Source organism: Pecten maximus, chromosome 4 (genome assembly GCF_902652985.1).
Source record: "Pecten maximus chromosome 4, xPecMax1.1, whole genome shotgun sequence".
NCBI classification, from domain to species: Eukaryota; Metazoa; Mollusca; class Bivalvia; order Pectinida; family Pectinidae; genus Pecten; species Pecten maximus.
The window spans coordinates 15,294,796-15,313,210 of record NC_047018.1 but is presented as its reverse complement, the minus strand read 5'-3'; the positions used below and the strand labels follow the sequence as shown (position 1 = coordinate 15,313,210).

At 35.1% G+C, this 18,415-nt stretch overlaps 1 protein-coding gene across 1 annotated transcript; it reads left to right on the top strand.

Annotated features, from left to right (window-relative positions):
• Window positions 1-386: 386 nt before the first annotated feature.
• LOC117325347 lies at window positions 387-2,487 on the top strand. Its single transcript, XM_033881496.1, has 4 exons — window positions 387-504; window positions 735-957; window positions 1,390-1,720; window positions 1,982-2,487. The coding sequence occupies exons 1-4, from the start codon at window positions 413-415 to the stop codon at window positions 2,221-2,223; spliced, it is 888 nt and encodes a 295-aa protein (XP_033737387.1). The 5' UTR covers window positions 387-412; the 3' UTR covers window positions 2,224-2,487.
• The last annotated feature ends 15,928 nt before the right edge of the window (window positions 2,488-18,415 follow it).

Below are 18,415 nucleotides of genomic sequence, written 5' to 3'. Positions count from 1 at the left end.
CAAAATATCTTAATATATTTGAGTTCTAATTTTAGATAAACAGATAGTGATATTGTAATAATTCTACATTCATATTCATTCATAACAATAATGGTATGAATTTATTAGTAAAATTACAAAGAAAACTTTTATTGCTTTAAACATCTTGTTATACATTTTTATAGGTTCATTATATACATTTTGTATGTACAATGTATATAGAACATTTTGATGACATGTTAAGATAAGATTTTTGTACATATATTGTATCTAGGCCATCACTGAGGCAGATAAAATGGAGGCTAGCACAAACTTTGCAGAACACATTTCATCAGCCCAAAAGGAGAGAGACCATTATCGACAAAAATGTCATGCTGCTATTGCAGGTCTTCAGGGTCATGCAAAGTCTACTGTTCCTGTTCCTCCAACTTCCATGGACCTAAATGATGTCCACTACACATTTGATTATGCTCAAAGTGTACTTCTGCCCAGTCATTGCAGACAGGAAGGAGCTTTGTACTTCAGGTAAAAAACAATTTAAGTCTGTTAAAAGGGAGAAGCAGTAGGTAAAACAGGTTACATTTAAAACCATTAAATCTCTGTAGTATTGGATCATATTTCATAAAATGTAATTCATGTATTAAAGATGTAAAGTTTCAATCTTGAATATCAGAATAAAAAAATATCCGATTGAAATTAAAAGAAATGATCTTGAACACTATGCCTCTCTGATATTGTACAGCTTTTTCTTTCAGGTCACCATATAAAGCTAATCTATTTGGTATTTGCAATGATGGTCGGTCCCTGCAAACAAATTATTTGTTTGGCGAGGATCAGTCCATTGGTCTGGATGGTGCCCAGAGCCACTCGGCCAATGCTGTTGTATCTATGTTGCACCACTTCTTCGAATACCATGGGGAAGGAGAAAAAACTGTGTACTTGAATGCAGACAATTGTGGTGGCCAAAATAAGAATCAGGTATGGAATATTTGTTGTTGAGTTAAGAAAACACCTTAAAGGAGTGTGGCACATCAGTTAAGATCATTTGCCAAGTTGAACTGAATTCATTCAAAAAAGTCAGCAGTGTAAGTTTCTGTTTATCACAAAACTGGTAGTTATGCAAATATAAGGAGCAGGCTGTATGTTTCTTTGTACTGAAACAATTATTCAACATTACATAATCATTATAACATTATAAGTTACATATTTTTGAAGCTGTTGAATGTTGATACCCACTCATCTCCGATTTCTCCAAAATTTTGTAATTGTGAAGTCACAATAGTGTTATTATTCAGGTGTCTTATTTTTGACATGCTAGTAGAAAGCAGGCCAGTAATATAATAAACTTAATAATACAGGTTCTTACACTGCTTTATACAATGAACCTAATTTTATTTTTTTATGATTCAGGTTGTCACAAGCTATCTGGCTTGGAGAGTGGCAAATGGATATCATGATGACATCCATTTACATTTCATGAAGCCATATCATGCCCGTTGTCTTGTGGATGGGATGTTTGGTATTGCCCGAAGGAAAATCAGACGCAATGATGTGGATAGTTTGTCTGACCTGAAGATGACAATTCATGCTTCATCCACACATAACCAGGCAGATTTATACAGTGAGATGTCACCAAATTCGTGGATCTGGAGAGACTGGAAACAATTCTTCAAGCCTGTATTTAGAGCGGTTCCTGGTATTGGGAAATACCATCACTTTCACTTTGCTTCCACCACTTCAGGTACATGTACTGCTATATTTACATATTTCAATCCATTTAATTTATATACTTTACTGCGCTTTCATTATCAATTACCTCCATGGGTAATTCCGCTAGATTTATGAGTCTGATTCTAATGATGTATTTGGTATGTGGGGCATGCAGAATTTTTATCCGATTAAAAGATAAAATGGTTTTGTACAGGTTCTTTTTTATTTTTATGTGTATCCCTTTCAAAACTAAGTTCAATTACAACATGCCATTCCTGTTTCTTTCTTTCAGGAATGGTTACTGTTAAAAAAGGTGTTGACGGGGAGACAACGCCAGTGAGGCTTGTGAAGAGGGGAAAGATTATTCCACAGGGTTTGCCAGTGAGACTGGAGGCAAAAGGTTTTTCCGCAGAACGTGCATGGTACCTGTACAAAAATATCAGGCCTTTTGTAAAGGATCCGTCTAAGGACCTTCTATGTCCCCTGCCCACTGTCCCAGAGCCCACCTCTAGACCCACCCACACAGAAGAATGAACTGAAAGTTGAGATCAAAATTGTTATTGATGAAAACTTAAATACTGTACTCATGCTTTTATTTTATATTATGAAATGAGCATTGCTTGTTAGGATACAGTTAAATACAATTTCAAAATAAATGTTTTATCTTCTTACACTACATGTAATTAATTGTAACAATATAATCCTGATGGAGTCTTGGAGTTCACTTTGCAATCTGTTTCTACCAAATAAAATATAAAATGATTGTTATTTGTATTAGGTAAGGGATGTGACTGATTGTTTTTGTATGTAAGGGATGTGACTGATTGTTTTTGTATGTAAGGGATGTGACTGATTGTTTTTGTATGTAAGGGATGTGACTGATTGTTTTTGTATGTAAGGGATGTGACTGATTGTTTTTGTATGTAAGGGATGTGACTGATTGTTTTTGTATGTAAGGGATGTGACTGATTGTTTTTGTATGTAAGGGATGTGACTGATTGTTTTTGTACTGTATGTAAGGGATGTGACTGATTGTTTTTGTGTGTAAGGGATGTGACTGATTGTTTTTGTGTGTAATTACAAGGTATGTTACCTGTTTATTGCAAGATACATGTTTGTGTTCAAGTTGATATGTGAATCACAAATTTTATCCTTGTAAATAAATGAATCATGACAACTGAAAAAGGACTTTTTTCTTTTTAAATGACTATAGATATAATAACAAGTCTTCAGTTCAAGACCTGTAACAGCAAAGCATTATGCAACTGTCTGTGATAAATGACGTTGCAAAAAATGACGTCAAAAATGGCACTGGTAAAATGACGTCGTTATTAACGCCAACGTCATCTAGCATACCAAATGCGACATATATTCAATGTAGCGTCAAATCGTCAGTTATTGACGCACCAAAGCTATTTTTACACCAATTTAACCGCCATTATCTCTAGATTATGAAAATACCAAAAACTCAATTTTGATTTTTTATGCCTTAAGGACCTAAATGCCAGCCGGCGGCTCATATGTTGGTGGATTTTTCCAGATTCCAGTCTTTTTAAGAAAAGAGCCACCGTAAAATAAAGTGCGAAGGGAAGGACAGGAATCATTGACTCAAACGCCAATGGTTCTACCATAAGTGATTAATTTGTCATCACGCATTTTAACCGAAAATGAAATTATTTTGCATCAAAAAGGTCTTTGCCCTGCCCCAAAAAATTATATAAAAAGAATTAAAGTGATATGTTTCACGATTTTGTAGACAATTGCGATTAGAGATTTTTTCCGGAAAACGGCAATCCTTTCAGATAACATACCACTAGTGAGGAATAAGTCAAAATATAATCCGTCTAAATGTGTAGATGTTTTTTGGAAGAAACTATATTATATAGATTAAAAGGGCATTCACTTCCTGTTAAAAATAAGAGTTGTAATTTGTCTTATCAAAGAACAGCACAAGACACTTAAGCTAAAGACAAATCAATCATCATAAAGGAAGGCGATAAGGGTGGCGCTGTTGTCATTATGGATACTGAATGTAAAGGAAATGCTATCTAATGAAGAATTTTATAATGTTCAAACCTACAAACCTACAAACAAATATTTAATTTGATCAGTAGAGAAGGTGACAAACTTCATGAGGAAGAAAAAGATTATCTTACTAATTTCTCAAAATTCAGACTGATCTTCTTTGGTCCAAATAGTGTGACCCAATTTTTAAATATTATTTCTAAGCCCCTTTGCTTAAAGAACCTAGTTCTGTTAAGTTATTTTGATTTTTTAACAAGTCAACCAGAAGAAGTTCGCCAGGAGTAAATTAATTTCGTTTGATGTGGTCAGCGTATATACTAACATCGCTACAGAAATCGGTTTGAAAGCCGTAAAATTATAGTTGAAAATACATCCAAATATTATTGATAATCAGGTAAATAAGGGCTATCTAGAGGGAATTCTTTTATAGAAATGTTGAAAAAATAGACCAAATGCAAGCGGAATATCTTCATATCTATCAGATTTCTGGATATTTTAAAATTTTGGCAGTCCGAAAAAATGACGTTTTTTTTCGGGAAATATACATTACCTCCTCTGGTATACAATATACTATGTGTGAACTGGTATACAATATACTATGTGTGAAGTTCAGTGAAACTGTCGTTTCTAGAAAATTAATATTCCATTAAGTCTAACTTTCCCTTGATATCGTTTGTCGGTGATAGAAACACTGGTAAGTTAACGCTTGAAGAACTTAATCCATTATCTACACAATCCGCATTATCCGCGGGAAATTGTAGACCACGGGATAGAAAGAGCTAAGAAAGGAGGACCAATTCAGTTGCACACACAGAAAAAACTGTTCCTGTAGTATTATCCCTTTTGTAAGTACATACAACCCAAGCAATTATTTGCTATTGTTAGAGGTAGCGAGGATTTTTTGGAAACAGCTTAAGAATGTAATTTATTCTCAATAAAAAGAAAATCATAAATTGTAAACGTCAACGGAAAAATCATAAGCGTATTTATGTACATAAAAATTTAACTCAGAAGAGAAACATCTGTCAAAAAATGGTGCAAAAGCGATGTAAAACATGCGATAAGATTTGCAGAATCATTGTTACATTTGCTTCTCTACACCAATCTTTTCCTGTCAATTTCTACATAGGTTGTCTGCCGAAATCGTGCAAAAACGTTTTAAAATAGTACCCAACGTCAGAATTTTTTTCAACTGGCGTTTAGAGACGAGACATAGATAAATCCAACCATTTCGGGATGATGTTACATGAAAAATACAGGAAGGTGTTTGTTATAATTTTAATCAATATAATGCGACCAACCATATCCGAGGTGCGATAAGAAGCTTTGTAATGATACCACATTACTTTTACCTTGAAGACGATCCAAAAGCAGTCACAAGAGCCCTTGACATGTTCTTCATAAATACAAACGGATTTTTTCTTGTCACTAAGAAATACATGGTCGGAATGGTAACAAAGCCATGAAACAGGAAGCAAACCATTACTGTAGGTATAAAGACAGCTAACTCCTGGAGGGCTTCCATTGGCCTTTCTATCTGCACTTCAACCGCAGCTATCAGGAACAGTAGCCCAACAGGGGTAAACCTTGGAAAACATGAATAGAAAACAGTATCAACAAATTGACGATGTTTCATCTGTGCTCCCAATTATTCTTCTACAACATTTGCCCAAGCTATCGTCGATATAGTCAACGATGTGGATACATAGTTATTAGGTTATTTCTACAGACTTGACTCAAATAATTTGGTTTAGTTTGTTGTCCTATCAACAGTTATGGCCATTTAAGGTAGCAGAACATGCCTGCGTGTGGTGAGTGCGTATGTGTGTTTTGGGAGGCCGCAGTATGTTCGTGTTAAGTCTCCATGTGATAGGCCGGAACTTCTGCCGATTTATAGAGCTACCTCACTGAAGCATACTGCCGAAGACACCCAGCAGGACACATAATACTGACAATAGGTATGCCACATGCCGCCATTTTGTTATCGGATACAACGTTATATGAAATAAAAGTGGAAATTAAATGCCTTTTAATATGTAATATGTTTTATTAAGGGACATTTTTTGTTGTTGTCGTGTTTGCCAGATGTTGTTTGCAAGCATTAACAAAGACAAAAATAAAAATAATATTAAACACATTTAGGACACCGCTGATATAGGCATGCCGACGATTCGTATTTTTCAACGGTAGTTTTCGTTGTCTTGTATCTTGTGACTTTCGATTCGAGATTGCTGTTGAAATACTTTGATCGATCGTTTTTATACAGTTGTGTGATCGCACAACGCTCCAAAAACATCGTGCGCACACCGTGCAGACATCGTGCGCACAAATGTGCGATGTGCGATACAAACCGCACAACTGTGCGATGTAAACCGCACGGCTAACGATAGGGTTATAAGTATTACGGAATAACTAGTTATACGAAAATATTAAAATTATGATATAAGATGGTCGCTTTTACTTATACGTGCTGCATAACAATTGTTTTTATTCATGGAACATGTATGACCTGTTAATTTTTGCCATTTAAGTACCGTCAATTTTGTCTCGCAAGTATTCGTGATGTTTTCGACGGCCTGGTGATGCATGTACATGTACCAGAATGGTAGACGGACGTCACTACGATTATTTATCTTACTTAATACATAAATTACATATATTATGTATTTTTAAACACAACAGAAATGTTTCTATTCAAAACAAGTCGTTTTATCTGTTGTTGAGTTCTACATGTATTAATTAGCCTGTATATAATCTCGCTGAATACACATTTCTTCGACTCGCCAAGGCCTAGTGGTGTCCTCGACGACGTCCGAGCAAATTATATAAAGTTCTTTAATAATCATTTAGATAACTTATTTAACTATACATCGGTATTTAGTTTCATTCCTAATAATCATTGCATATATTTCACCAAAAATATGGTAATTAGCTGCCTCGTAAAATGTTAATCGTTGTATATCTTTTACAATCGGTCCACACGTTTAAATAATTAGATAACGCGTTCCTCATTTTATATCGACCACGATACATACAGTATCGCACATGTACCGTTCCAATCGCCCATCGTGCGCACATTTTATGCACGATCCGTATCGCACATATCGCACATCGTGGAACGTTGTGCGACCACATAACTGTAGTATATAATTCTAAATGAAAAAAGAAAACCATGACGATAATCTACACATTATTTTCTTTCATTTCCACCTATTTATACGAAACTAAAACGCACAGCTCACATGATACTATGACCTACAAATCCCCGATTCGTCCGATCGTGACCTTGTATCTAACGTAAACAATGGCAGAGTCACACATGTGCCGCGACGAAATGTTGCGGTTGTCCGGCTGGGACAAGAAGATACTTGACGATCTGGTTGAAAAAAGAAGTCAGTATGGCAGGTAAAATATATATAGAAAATAAATATTACTTAGCTAACTTTCGATTGTGATGTTGTGCATTTAAATCGACATGTGAGCCTCTGTACAGGTTGGGAGAATTTGACATATGGGTGTGTCCAAGTTGACCTTTCCAAATACAACTTATCGTAATAGTTTGGTTGATATATATTTTCTGTCATTATTTTATCTCTGTCTGTCTCTTTCATATATAATGTTAGTCTATCTCTAAGCACTATTAAAACATTTTTTAACATATTAAAACGTTTTGAAGGTAGATCTAGATAATGGAAATAATCACTATTCTAGTTTATCTTATTTGTTTGCATATTTTTTTTCAGGAATTACATCAATAACCACTGTACAGTATGTACTACTGTATGAGGAGATACAAGAGAGGGGCATGTCAGTTTCCTCTACATTAGAAGATGTAATAACAGCAAACCCTGGATTTGACCCACCCAAAAAATGGTCAAATGTAACCAGAACGGTCCTGAACAATATGAAGAAAAATGTGAAACTTCATGACATTGTTTTTAAAATTAATGATGAAACTTAAAATACTTTTATATGTTCAGCCTGCCAGAGTATAGGAATAACTAAAAGAGTATTTCTAGGATCTGAGATGCCGCTCAATTTCAATTTGACTAATGCATGTGTTCATGAATTGGCTATATTTAAACAAAAACATGGATATTGTTGGCATTACCCCACCCCGTCACATTATACTGACAACGGGCCAACCAGTCGTCCCACTCCAAATATGCTGAGCGCTAAGCAGGAGTAGCAACTACCATTTTTAAAGACTCTTGGTATGTCTCGGCTAGGGGGGAAAACCCAAAACCTTCCTCACAGCGGCGAACGCTCAACTAAAGGCCAAAAGTGAGGCATTGTCAAGGGAGACATTAGGAAGAAGAAAGTTATCAAGAAAGAAGAGAAAGATCCCAAGTTTAGTCGCCTCTTACGATCATGCAATGGGGGCAGCAGGTACAATTCTTACGCCCTACCTGCAGGGCAGAATAGATAGATTGGAGGCATCACCTGAAGAGAACCATAATAAAGTAGAAAAATTACAAATTGTTAAACAAAAGCATAACTCTCTTAAAAGAGACCACAGTGATCTAAAACAGAAAGTGATCAGCATGAAAAAGAAAATTACAAAAAGGTTAAATCGACAAAAAAAACTTACATCAGAAACAAGAGAAAATGAAGAAAAAAGAAGTGAAGTGGAAAAGTGAAATGAAAACACTGAAAAAGAAAGTTGACATTATTGATAAAACACTTAATGATTTGCGAATTCAATCAAGAAAAAAGGCTCCAACACCGGCTAATAAAATGTTGTACTTGTCATCGAAAAAACACAAATTGAATGAAACAAACTTGAAACAAGGAGTAGAGCTTGAAAATAAACATCAACAAATAATATCACTGAATAAACAACTGAATACTTTTGAGGAAGAAAATAAAGATATGCCAACAAAGGAAAATTATACTAATAGATATACTGATATTCAAATGTAATAAAATCTGTAAGTGATTCGATATTTCATCGAGAGTGTCATGTTCCTTCAAGAACAATTCAAAACATATGTGATGAAAGCCATGTTGTCGCTAAACAGCATGCTAGTGAGGTTTTGAGTTCAGAAAATAATTATGATATTTTTTCCGATGGAACAGGGAGGGATGGAAAAAAAGTACTTAATGCCGGAATTCACACTACAGATTCAACGCTGGTGTTTGGATTTAAGGCAGTTGCACGTGAAGATAGTCAAACTGTTGCAAATGTATTCAAAGACTTTATTACAGAGCCTGCAGAAATGATACATTCATCCGTCAATTCATTACTTTCATCCTTGGCAGCTATGATGTCAGACAGATCAAGTGTTATGAAAAAGGCAAATCAGATTTTAGATGAATGGAGAACTGAGCAATTATCTACAAATTGTGAAAGTGAATCTGAAATTACACGGTTAAATTTCTTTTATTGTTCAGCGCATGTGTTGTTGGGATTCCATAATGAAATTGTTACATGTCTTAAAGGTATAAAACAATCATATTGGTAGGGATGCAAATGCTAAATTTACGAGATTCAGTAACTCTTCGGAACCTACAGCTGTTCGACTTATCAGAACAGCTTCTGAAATTTTGGGGCCCAGAGGAGATGAAAAAAATGGATGTCGTCAGCAACTGCTAGCGTACATGGCCCTCAAAAATAAAAGCAGTAAAATAATTAATTATCGCGGAAATCGATTCAATAATATATTTACTGGTGCTGTGGCTGTCCATCACCATGCTTCGGATATTAAGGATTTTTTAAGTAATTACATGGAGTCACCAAATTTGAAATTGCAATCTGTTTTACTAGATATGTCATCATCTGAGGTATTGTCACAGGTTGCTGCTCTGGCTCTTCTGTCTGTCGTCGTTGCAGATCCATTTTGGGATTTGATAAATAGCAGTGAACATTATTTAGATTTATATAAATACATTGGCCCTTTACACCAAAAACTAAAAATATGGTCTGAAGCACCAGATGCTTTGTTACAAGGCGACATAGCACCAATTTTTGAAAATTTTCCACGCAGTTCAACTTGTTATACAAATGTTTTAGCGACATGTAAGATTCTGCCAGATATTACGAACAATTTAAAATGTATTTGTACAAGTTTAACTAAAGTTGTAGAAAGGCAGCTTAAAGACCAGCTTCCTTCTGGGATGTTTGGAGAAGCTTCTAGCATCCTCGAACGCAATAGAACTCAACAATTTGGTTTGGTTTGGTTTATTTTGTTCAGCGTCCTATCAAAAGCTAAGGTCATTTAAGGACGGCCTCCCGTGCGTGCGACATGCATGCGTGTGACGAGTGCGTATGTGTGTCCTGGGAGTTTGGTTTGGTTTATTTTGTTTAACGTCCTATTAACATCTAAGGTCATTTAAGGACGGCCTCCCGTGCGTGCGTCGAGTGCGTATGTGTGTCTTGGGAGGCTGCGGTATGTTCGTGTTAAGTCTCCTTGTGATAGGCCGGAACCTTTGCCGATTGATAGTGCTACCTCACTGAAGCATACTGCCGAAGACACCCAGCAGCACACCCCACCCGGTCACATTATACTGACAACGGGCGAACTCAGTCATCCCACTCCTTGTATGCTGAGCGCTAAGCAGGAGCAGCAACTAAAGGCCAAAAGTGAGGCAGTGTCAAGGGAGACATTAGGAAGAAGAAAGTTGTGAAGAAGAGAAAAGATAAGATCCCAAATTTAGTCGCCTCTAACGATCATGTAATGGGGGCAGCAGGTACAATTTTTTCGCCCTACCTGCAGGGCAGGAACTCAACAAAGCAAGCTTACAGATATTCCTTCAAAAAATGTATTCGGTGACTTGGATTCAAGCATGAAAAGGAAACCAAACGCCACTTTACGTCATCACAGTTCTATACCTACATTCATGTATGTTCAAAAGAAACCATACTGCAGTCTGGTTGAAGAAAAAGTCAATGGCATCATGGAAACTTATTTTATTTGAGGCAAGGAAAAAAATAAAAACTTTTAAAATTTAAAAAAAACAGGTAGTTGAGGACAGGAAAAATATGCTCAACGTAACAAAACAGAAAACAAGAGGCCCAATGGGCCTGTATCGCTCACCTGGCTCTACAGCAACTTTGAAGTTGATTGAGGTCATTTCTACAGATACTATGCTGATTATCATAGTAAGCTAGGTTTATTCATATTAATACATTTTCTAGTCCTTCATTCCAGCATTTTATTGGCCTAATATCTGGTCTAGAAGGCTCTTGCCTATCGCAAAATTATTGTTTACAGATTTAAGTCGATTTCACCCGTGATCTTAAATGTAGGTCAAGGGTCATTCATTTGAACAAACTTTGTAGCCCTTCACCCCAGCATGCTACAGGCCCAATATCAAGTCCCTGGGCCTCTTGGTTATTAAGAAGAAGTCATTTGAAGAATATAGCCTATTTGACCAATATGACCTTAACTGAAGGTCAAGGCAATTCATTTGAACAAACTTGGTAGCCCTTCACCCAAGCATGCTACAGACCCAATACCAAGTACCCGGGCCTCTTGGTTATTGAGAAGAAATTGTTTGAAGAATATAGCCTATTTGACCCATGTGACCTTGAATGAAGGTCAAGGTCATTTATTTGAACAAACTTTGTAGCCCTTCACCCCAGCATGCTACATGCCCAATATCAAGTCCCTTGGCCTCTTGGTTATTGAGAAGAACTCGTTTGAAGTTTATAGCCTATTTGACAAGTGTGACCTTGAATGAAGGTCAAGGTCATTTATTTGAACAAACTCGGTAGCCCTTCATCCCAGCATGCTACAGACCCAATATCAAGTCCCTGGGCCTCTTGGTTATTGAGAAGAAGTTGTTTAGAGATTATAGCCTATTTGACCCATTTGACCTTGAATGAAGGTCACGGTCATTTATTTGAACAAACTTGGTAGCCCTTTATCCCAGCATATTACAGGCCCGATATCAAGTCCCTGGGTCTCTTGGTAATTGAGAAGCCGTTTGAATAGTATAGCCTATTTGACCCATGTGACCTGGAATGAAGGTCAAGGTCAATTATTTGAACAAACTTGGTAGCCCTTCACCCCAGTATGCTACAGGCCCAATATGAAGTTCCTTGGCCTCTTGGTTATTGAGAAGAAGTTGTTTAAATGAAAAAGTTGACGCCGGACGGACGGACGACGGACGCCGCACCATGGCATAAGCTCACTTGCCCTTCGGGTAGGTGAGCTAAAAATGAAAGCAAAACAAAAAATCACACAGGAACGGAATAAAATTGAGAGAAATGTTAGAGATATGGGTGGTATTGTACGGTCTAGAAATGATCTAGACAGCATTATAAGTACGAGTAAAACAATTAAACTGAAAAAAGAAAAGCTTCGACTTCAGATCCTTTATTGTAAATTCTTTCTGAATATCCAGGTCTCGAATTTTGAATATTCCTGGAATAGAATTGTTGCACATATGAAACAAACTATTGTTGATATATTAAAACTGGACAAAGAAAAAACAATTCAACAAGGGTCATGGTTAGCAATTTCTTATGAAGATGACTGGTACCCTGCTGAAGTTTTCGTGTCGATAATGATGATCTTTATACATTCAAATTCATGGCCAGGAAAAAGAAAGGTGCAGTTACATTTGTTTGGCCAGCAATTGATGATGTTCAAGAAGTTGAAAAAAAGTTTGTTATATTTTCCAATTTTGACATTCGTCCCTCTCCAGGTTTTGAGATTTTGGATAATCCCTGATGTTGATGAGATAAATTCAAAGCACAGACAATTTGTTGAAAAATATTTTAACTGAAATGCTCATCATCATATTTATTGTAAATCTATCGAATGTATATTGTATGTGTTCTTTAATTAACAGACTTCAGTTTTCAACAATGAAAATGAAAGAAGTCTGATCTTTAAAATTTTGAAATTTGAACTGTAAATATTCAATATTTCATAATTTATGGTATTTTTATGATGAAGTTGTTTGAGTTGTTCAATTATGAAAGGTTTTATAAAACTGATGTTGAAATATGTGTCATTGATACACACAGTGATTAGCCGGGTGTTTTTTTTTTGTAAATTTTTGGCTTTTGACAAAATTATATTAATAAAATTACAAAATTGAACTCAATATCGTAAATACATATCAAAGTTGATTGGTGTAATAAAGCTGTCTAAGTTTTACCAGCTTGCAAAATTTTATCAAGATCTGATGATAAATTTTGAAGTTATATCATTTACGCATATTAATTAGATGGACTTGGTCGTTTTTTTCGACTTTTTGCTCAATCTTGAACAATAAAGGTCCAAAGTTGAACCTAAAATATGGTAAATTTATTTGTTTTTTTAATAAAGCTATCTAAGTTTTATTAGCATGCAAAATTTTATTAAGATCTTTTCATTACTTTTGAAGTTATGCTATTTACGCATATTAATTAGATGGACTTGGTCGTTTTTTTCGACTTTTTGCTCAATTTTGAACAATAAAAGTCCAAAGTTGAACCTAACATATGGTAAATTTATTTGTTTTTTTTTTTAATAAAGCTATCCAAGTTTTATTAGCATGCAAAATTTTATTAAGATCTTTTCATTACTTTTGAAGTTATGCTATTTACGCATATTAATTAGATGGACTTGGTCGTTTTTTTTTCGACTTTTTGCTCAATCTTGAACAATAAAAGTCCAAAGTTGAACCTAAAATATGGTAAATTTATTTGTTTTTTTAATAAAGCTATCTGGGTCGTTCTCAGTTATTCAGCAAATCAGTACCATGGAACTTTGATGAAAATAAAATATATTTTGGCATGTATGTTGTATTTTGTTTTTAAATGTAACTTGAATAAATACTAAAGATAGTTATATGATGATATGGTAAGAAATAAAAATATTACAAAAGTTTCAAAATGAAAAACATCAGTTTTGCCCGCGACCATTTGGAGACATTTTTCCATAGGCATATTCAATAATTGTATTGGTTATTGTCGAAGGAACCATTATTGCACAAATTATGGAATGTGAAAAAGCATAAACAAAAGGATAAAATACAGGTGTCTGAAAACGAAAATGTCAACAAAATGCATATTATTTTAATAATTAAAATCTGCGTACGGACGTTACCGTGTCGGTCAAAGTTTGTGTAGCACTTGCGATGTGTCTACAGATTTAGTCAATCATGGGCAATAGTATTTGCACGTAGGGGGGTTTAGGTTGTTCTTTAAATTTACTTTCAAATCAAAATGACATGTGTAGGGTTTCGCAACAAAAAGATATCGCCAAGCTTTTCCTAACATGGGAATGTCGGTCAATATGTAATGTCCGAAACGAATCCTCGTTTATCTTCAATTTTACACTCGTGCCTAAACCAACACCCCTAAATGGATCCTTGGACTCGTCCTAAGCTCACGTAATCAGTTTGTGTGTACACAACGCGCAAGTCCGCTGCCGCGATGGAGGTAAGTGTTGTCGGTCAAACGAAATGCGATAGTGTAACATCCACAACATGCCATAACTGTGTGATATTGTATGAACAGTGAATCTTTACAGCTTAGTTATCGATGCATATAATACACATTATAATAAACTATTAATTTAGATCGATAGAAAATGACGGACATCGCTGATAGTTATACAAAAGCCATCTCGTCATACGGACGTTACACTTTGACAATATTCTTGACGTTTTGGACGTCGCTACGTAACGTCCGTACTCTTTAATGGAATTAACAGTTCTTTGTGAAGATGATTTATTAACAAAGACTTGAGATCGTAGCACTTTACGAAGTAAAATAACATAATATCCAAGTCTAGTAGATATTGTCTTCAAGTCGCATTCAAATGATGTGTCGTGTTTTGGATGTTATAGCTTGACACAAGAAGGCTTGTTGTGGATGTGACTGTGACCTGTTTATTACTCAAATATGTAACATCCAAAACAGATGGTACATAATAACTCAATTCAAATATTATGGAGGGACTATTAATGAAATTTTATTATAATATTATGAAAGAAAATTAGCTTTACATTGTCTGGTTTTACCAATGTCCTTTAATATATTTCAAATACCGTGTTGTGTTTTGGACGTTATGGATTGACACAATAACACTGTTGTGGATGTGACTGTGACATGCTTTTATCTCAAATATGTAACATCCAAAACAGATGTTACATAATAACTCAATTTCAAATATTATGGAGGGACTATTAATGAAATTGTATTATAACATTTTGAAAGAAAATTAGCTTTACATGTGTGTGGTTTTACCAGTGCCCTTTATATATTTCAAATACCATGTTGTGTTTTGGACGTTATGGATTGACACAATAACACTGTTGTGGATGTGACTGTGACATGCTTTTAACTCAAATATGTAACATCCAAAACAGATGGTACATAATAACTTGATTACAAATATTATGGAGGGACTATTAATGAAATTTTATTATAATATTATGAAAGAAAATTAGCTTTACATGTGTGTGGTTTTACCAGTGCCCTTTAATATATTTCAAATACCGTGTTGTGTTTTGGATGTTATGGATTTGACTGTGGCATGTTTTCTATGTATCATCCGAAACAAATGGTCTCTGATCAAATAAGAATTACAATAAAAAAACATATTTTTAAAGTTCAGGACCAGACATTGAAGTCTGTTTTGTTTGTGTTTTGATGAATTTCAATTTTATTTCAGTCTGCTTCCTTTAGTATGAGACTGCGCCAATTTAAGGGAAAAACCACCAGATAATGTATCACCGCTAACTGCTGCAGAAAGATCACAGAGGTATTGTTTTAAAATTTAAATGCATGTGATGAGGTGATCTTTAAAATGTGTATACCATAGAGGATCTAGCATTTTTGGCTTCCGGTGGCCATCTGAGTGGACGTGAAACGGTCAGCTCCTGATAATATAATATGGTCTAGTCCTACTTGGCTCACCATGAGTTGCTTGGTTTTCATCAAAGCATGATTACTTTCCTTGGATAATGGTCAACTACTTAAGCCGGACCTAGATGAATCCTTAGCGGGTAAGCTCCGTCCTACATACTCGTACATGTATACCAGTGGTCACTACTCACGCCGCCATATTGTGCTAGTATAAACTGTGTACACTCTGCAAGAACTTTTTTCTGCTTTACCATCTACTGCCATACTTCGTATAATTCATAATGAATGCGGCTATCAAGAAAAGTATTAGTACTATCAATGCTATCACGGATCCTGGTGTGATTGGCGAAGTTGTTAGTCAACTCCTTAACAATGACCTTCTGAAGGACACGCTCCTCTCAAAGGTAGGAATCCCAGACATTCAAAAACAATTATTTGATCTTAATAAAAGACAGGATGATCTTGAGCAATATTCCCGCAGAAACTGCCTGAAGTTCCGTGGTATTCCGGAGAAAGCGGATGAGTGCACTGATACACTTATAAACGAGGCATGTAACTGCCATCTTGGAGTAATGGTCAGCGAGACTGACATTAGCCGGTCTCATAGGGTAGGTCCGAAATCCGACAGGTATCCCAGAGACATTATTGTAAGGTTCATTTCCTACCGAGTACGAGCCTCAGTGTACAGTGCCAGATTTTCACTTTTTGACAATTCAGCGAAGGCCAGTAACAAATCATCTCTCCTACATGTATCTGAACGATCTGTTTATAAGTTGTTTATCAACGAAGCGCTCACAAAGCAGAGGGCTGAAGTGTTTAATAAAGCCCGTTATCTAAAATCATCTGGGGAAATATCAGGTACATGGACTAACGACGGTAAAATTGTCATTAGAAACAACAACGGGGCCAAGGCCCATGTTACACATCTCAGTGAACTGTCCTCGTATCCCGATCCCCCTCCGCCTGACCGTCGCCCCAACTATCAGCCCAGCTCCCGCAACACAGCACACCGCACTACCTACAAGTCCAATGGTCCTTCCGAGAAGGCAGTATCTTTCGCACCTAACAGGTTCGAATCCCTCTCGAAGGAAGATCAATGACTTCTATATAAATATGTGTGAATTGGAAAAATATCTATATATAATTGTTGTCATACCTTAACTCTAGACATTGATAGCTACAAGTATATATATAGTGTTGTCTACATCAACACCAACATCACTTGTATTGAGTAAAGAATTGTACCATATATGTAGTTAATTATTTGTTGTCATAAACAACACCTGTTACATTTATGTAATTAGATTCTTTCAAATGAATGGTGCTGTACATGTGACAGTGTATGTCAAACATGTCAGTTTAAAACAAAAAACAAAAAAAACCGTGCAAATCGTGGTTTATATGTCTGTAATAAAGCCATTATTTTACATAAACACCAACCGCCAATTGTAAAATTGAATGCATTGTGCTATACGTGTGTATAAAAACAACATATGTGTGCGATTAGATTATATTTGTTCGTACAAACAACATCTAGTAATTGACACGTTTTAATTATCTGTGTTATAACCAAATTTGACTTGCAAATCAAAATAATTTTGTAATTCAATTAAAGAGATAATGGCTCTCTTACATCAGATGGGTAATACATGTCAAATGTGTGATGATACTTACATAGTAAAAATAACTTCATTTGCATGTTTACACATTGTCTTCATTGACAAGAATTTTAAAATAACACGACTGTCTTATTGTGACCAAAATTCATATCACATTTTCATAACATTATACTTTATAACATAGTTAACTTGAACCCTTCTTTCCAAAGCAGTAAACATGTATATCAAATATATAATATATTTATGCATTCGCAAGAATAATGTAAATGCATATATATGTATCAAGGAAATATACAATTTAATCGTCTCATATATCCTGTATTACTCCATGTACAATATTAATGTACGTCTTTGTTCTAGCTATAGCTTATGGTGAACAACTAAATTTCTGGTTGAAATCCAGGAATTTTTCCTTAAAATATATGCATGTATATTAATTAAGAAATCACCACAGAACATGTTCATTAATCTTCATATTTTTATTATTATTTTATAAATTTAATTGTCAATTTAATTTCCATCGGTATAATGCCTCTATGCTCTCATACATGTACCTTAATTTCATACATGTAGGTACGGTGTGTCCAATGAATTGTGCAGGTAAATGTCAATCAAAAGATAATTTAAATATAAATACATGTATAAAACTTACCTAAAAATTGAATACTTAATCCTATATCCTGAGTCTCCATAAATATATTTAGAAATAAGTCCTGAGTCCTTATATTTATATATATGAACAAACACTTCCTTCTCTATTACCCAACAAACGTGCAAAATATTATACGCACACGTGTATACGTGTTCGTCTTGCCAGTAACAAATTGCCTTCCACGTGAATGTGCACATAATAAACACATTGTCTAAACTATCACATGGTCATTTTTATTTGGAGTTCTGCATAATTGATCCAATACGTGACCCCAATCATAGGGGTTAGTTAAAAACAAGTCTTTATTCATATATTTTTTTTTTTTTAACTTTATTAACTAATGCACAAATCGTTGGTACCTATTTTTTTAATGTTAACATTTTTTTTTTCTTCTTTTCTTTATAATGTTCGTTAATTTAACTCCACTTTAGTTGTTGCCCTGTTATATATATAATATTCCATATGCAGTAAAAATAGTTTTGTTATATTATTGTCATACAAGGACCTGTGTCTTCAAACGTTCCAAGCACTCTGATGAGTCAGAGTCACTTCCGCTTTTCTATTTACGTATGTGTGTGTGTATGTGTTTGATTGTTGTATCTTTGTGTCGTTTCTTATATT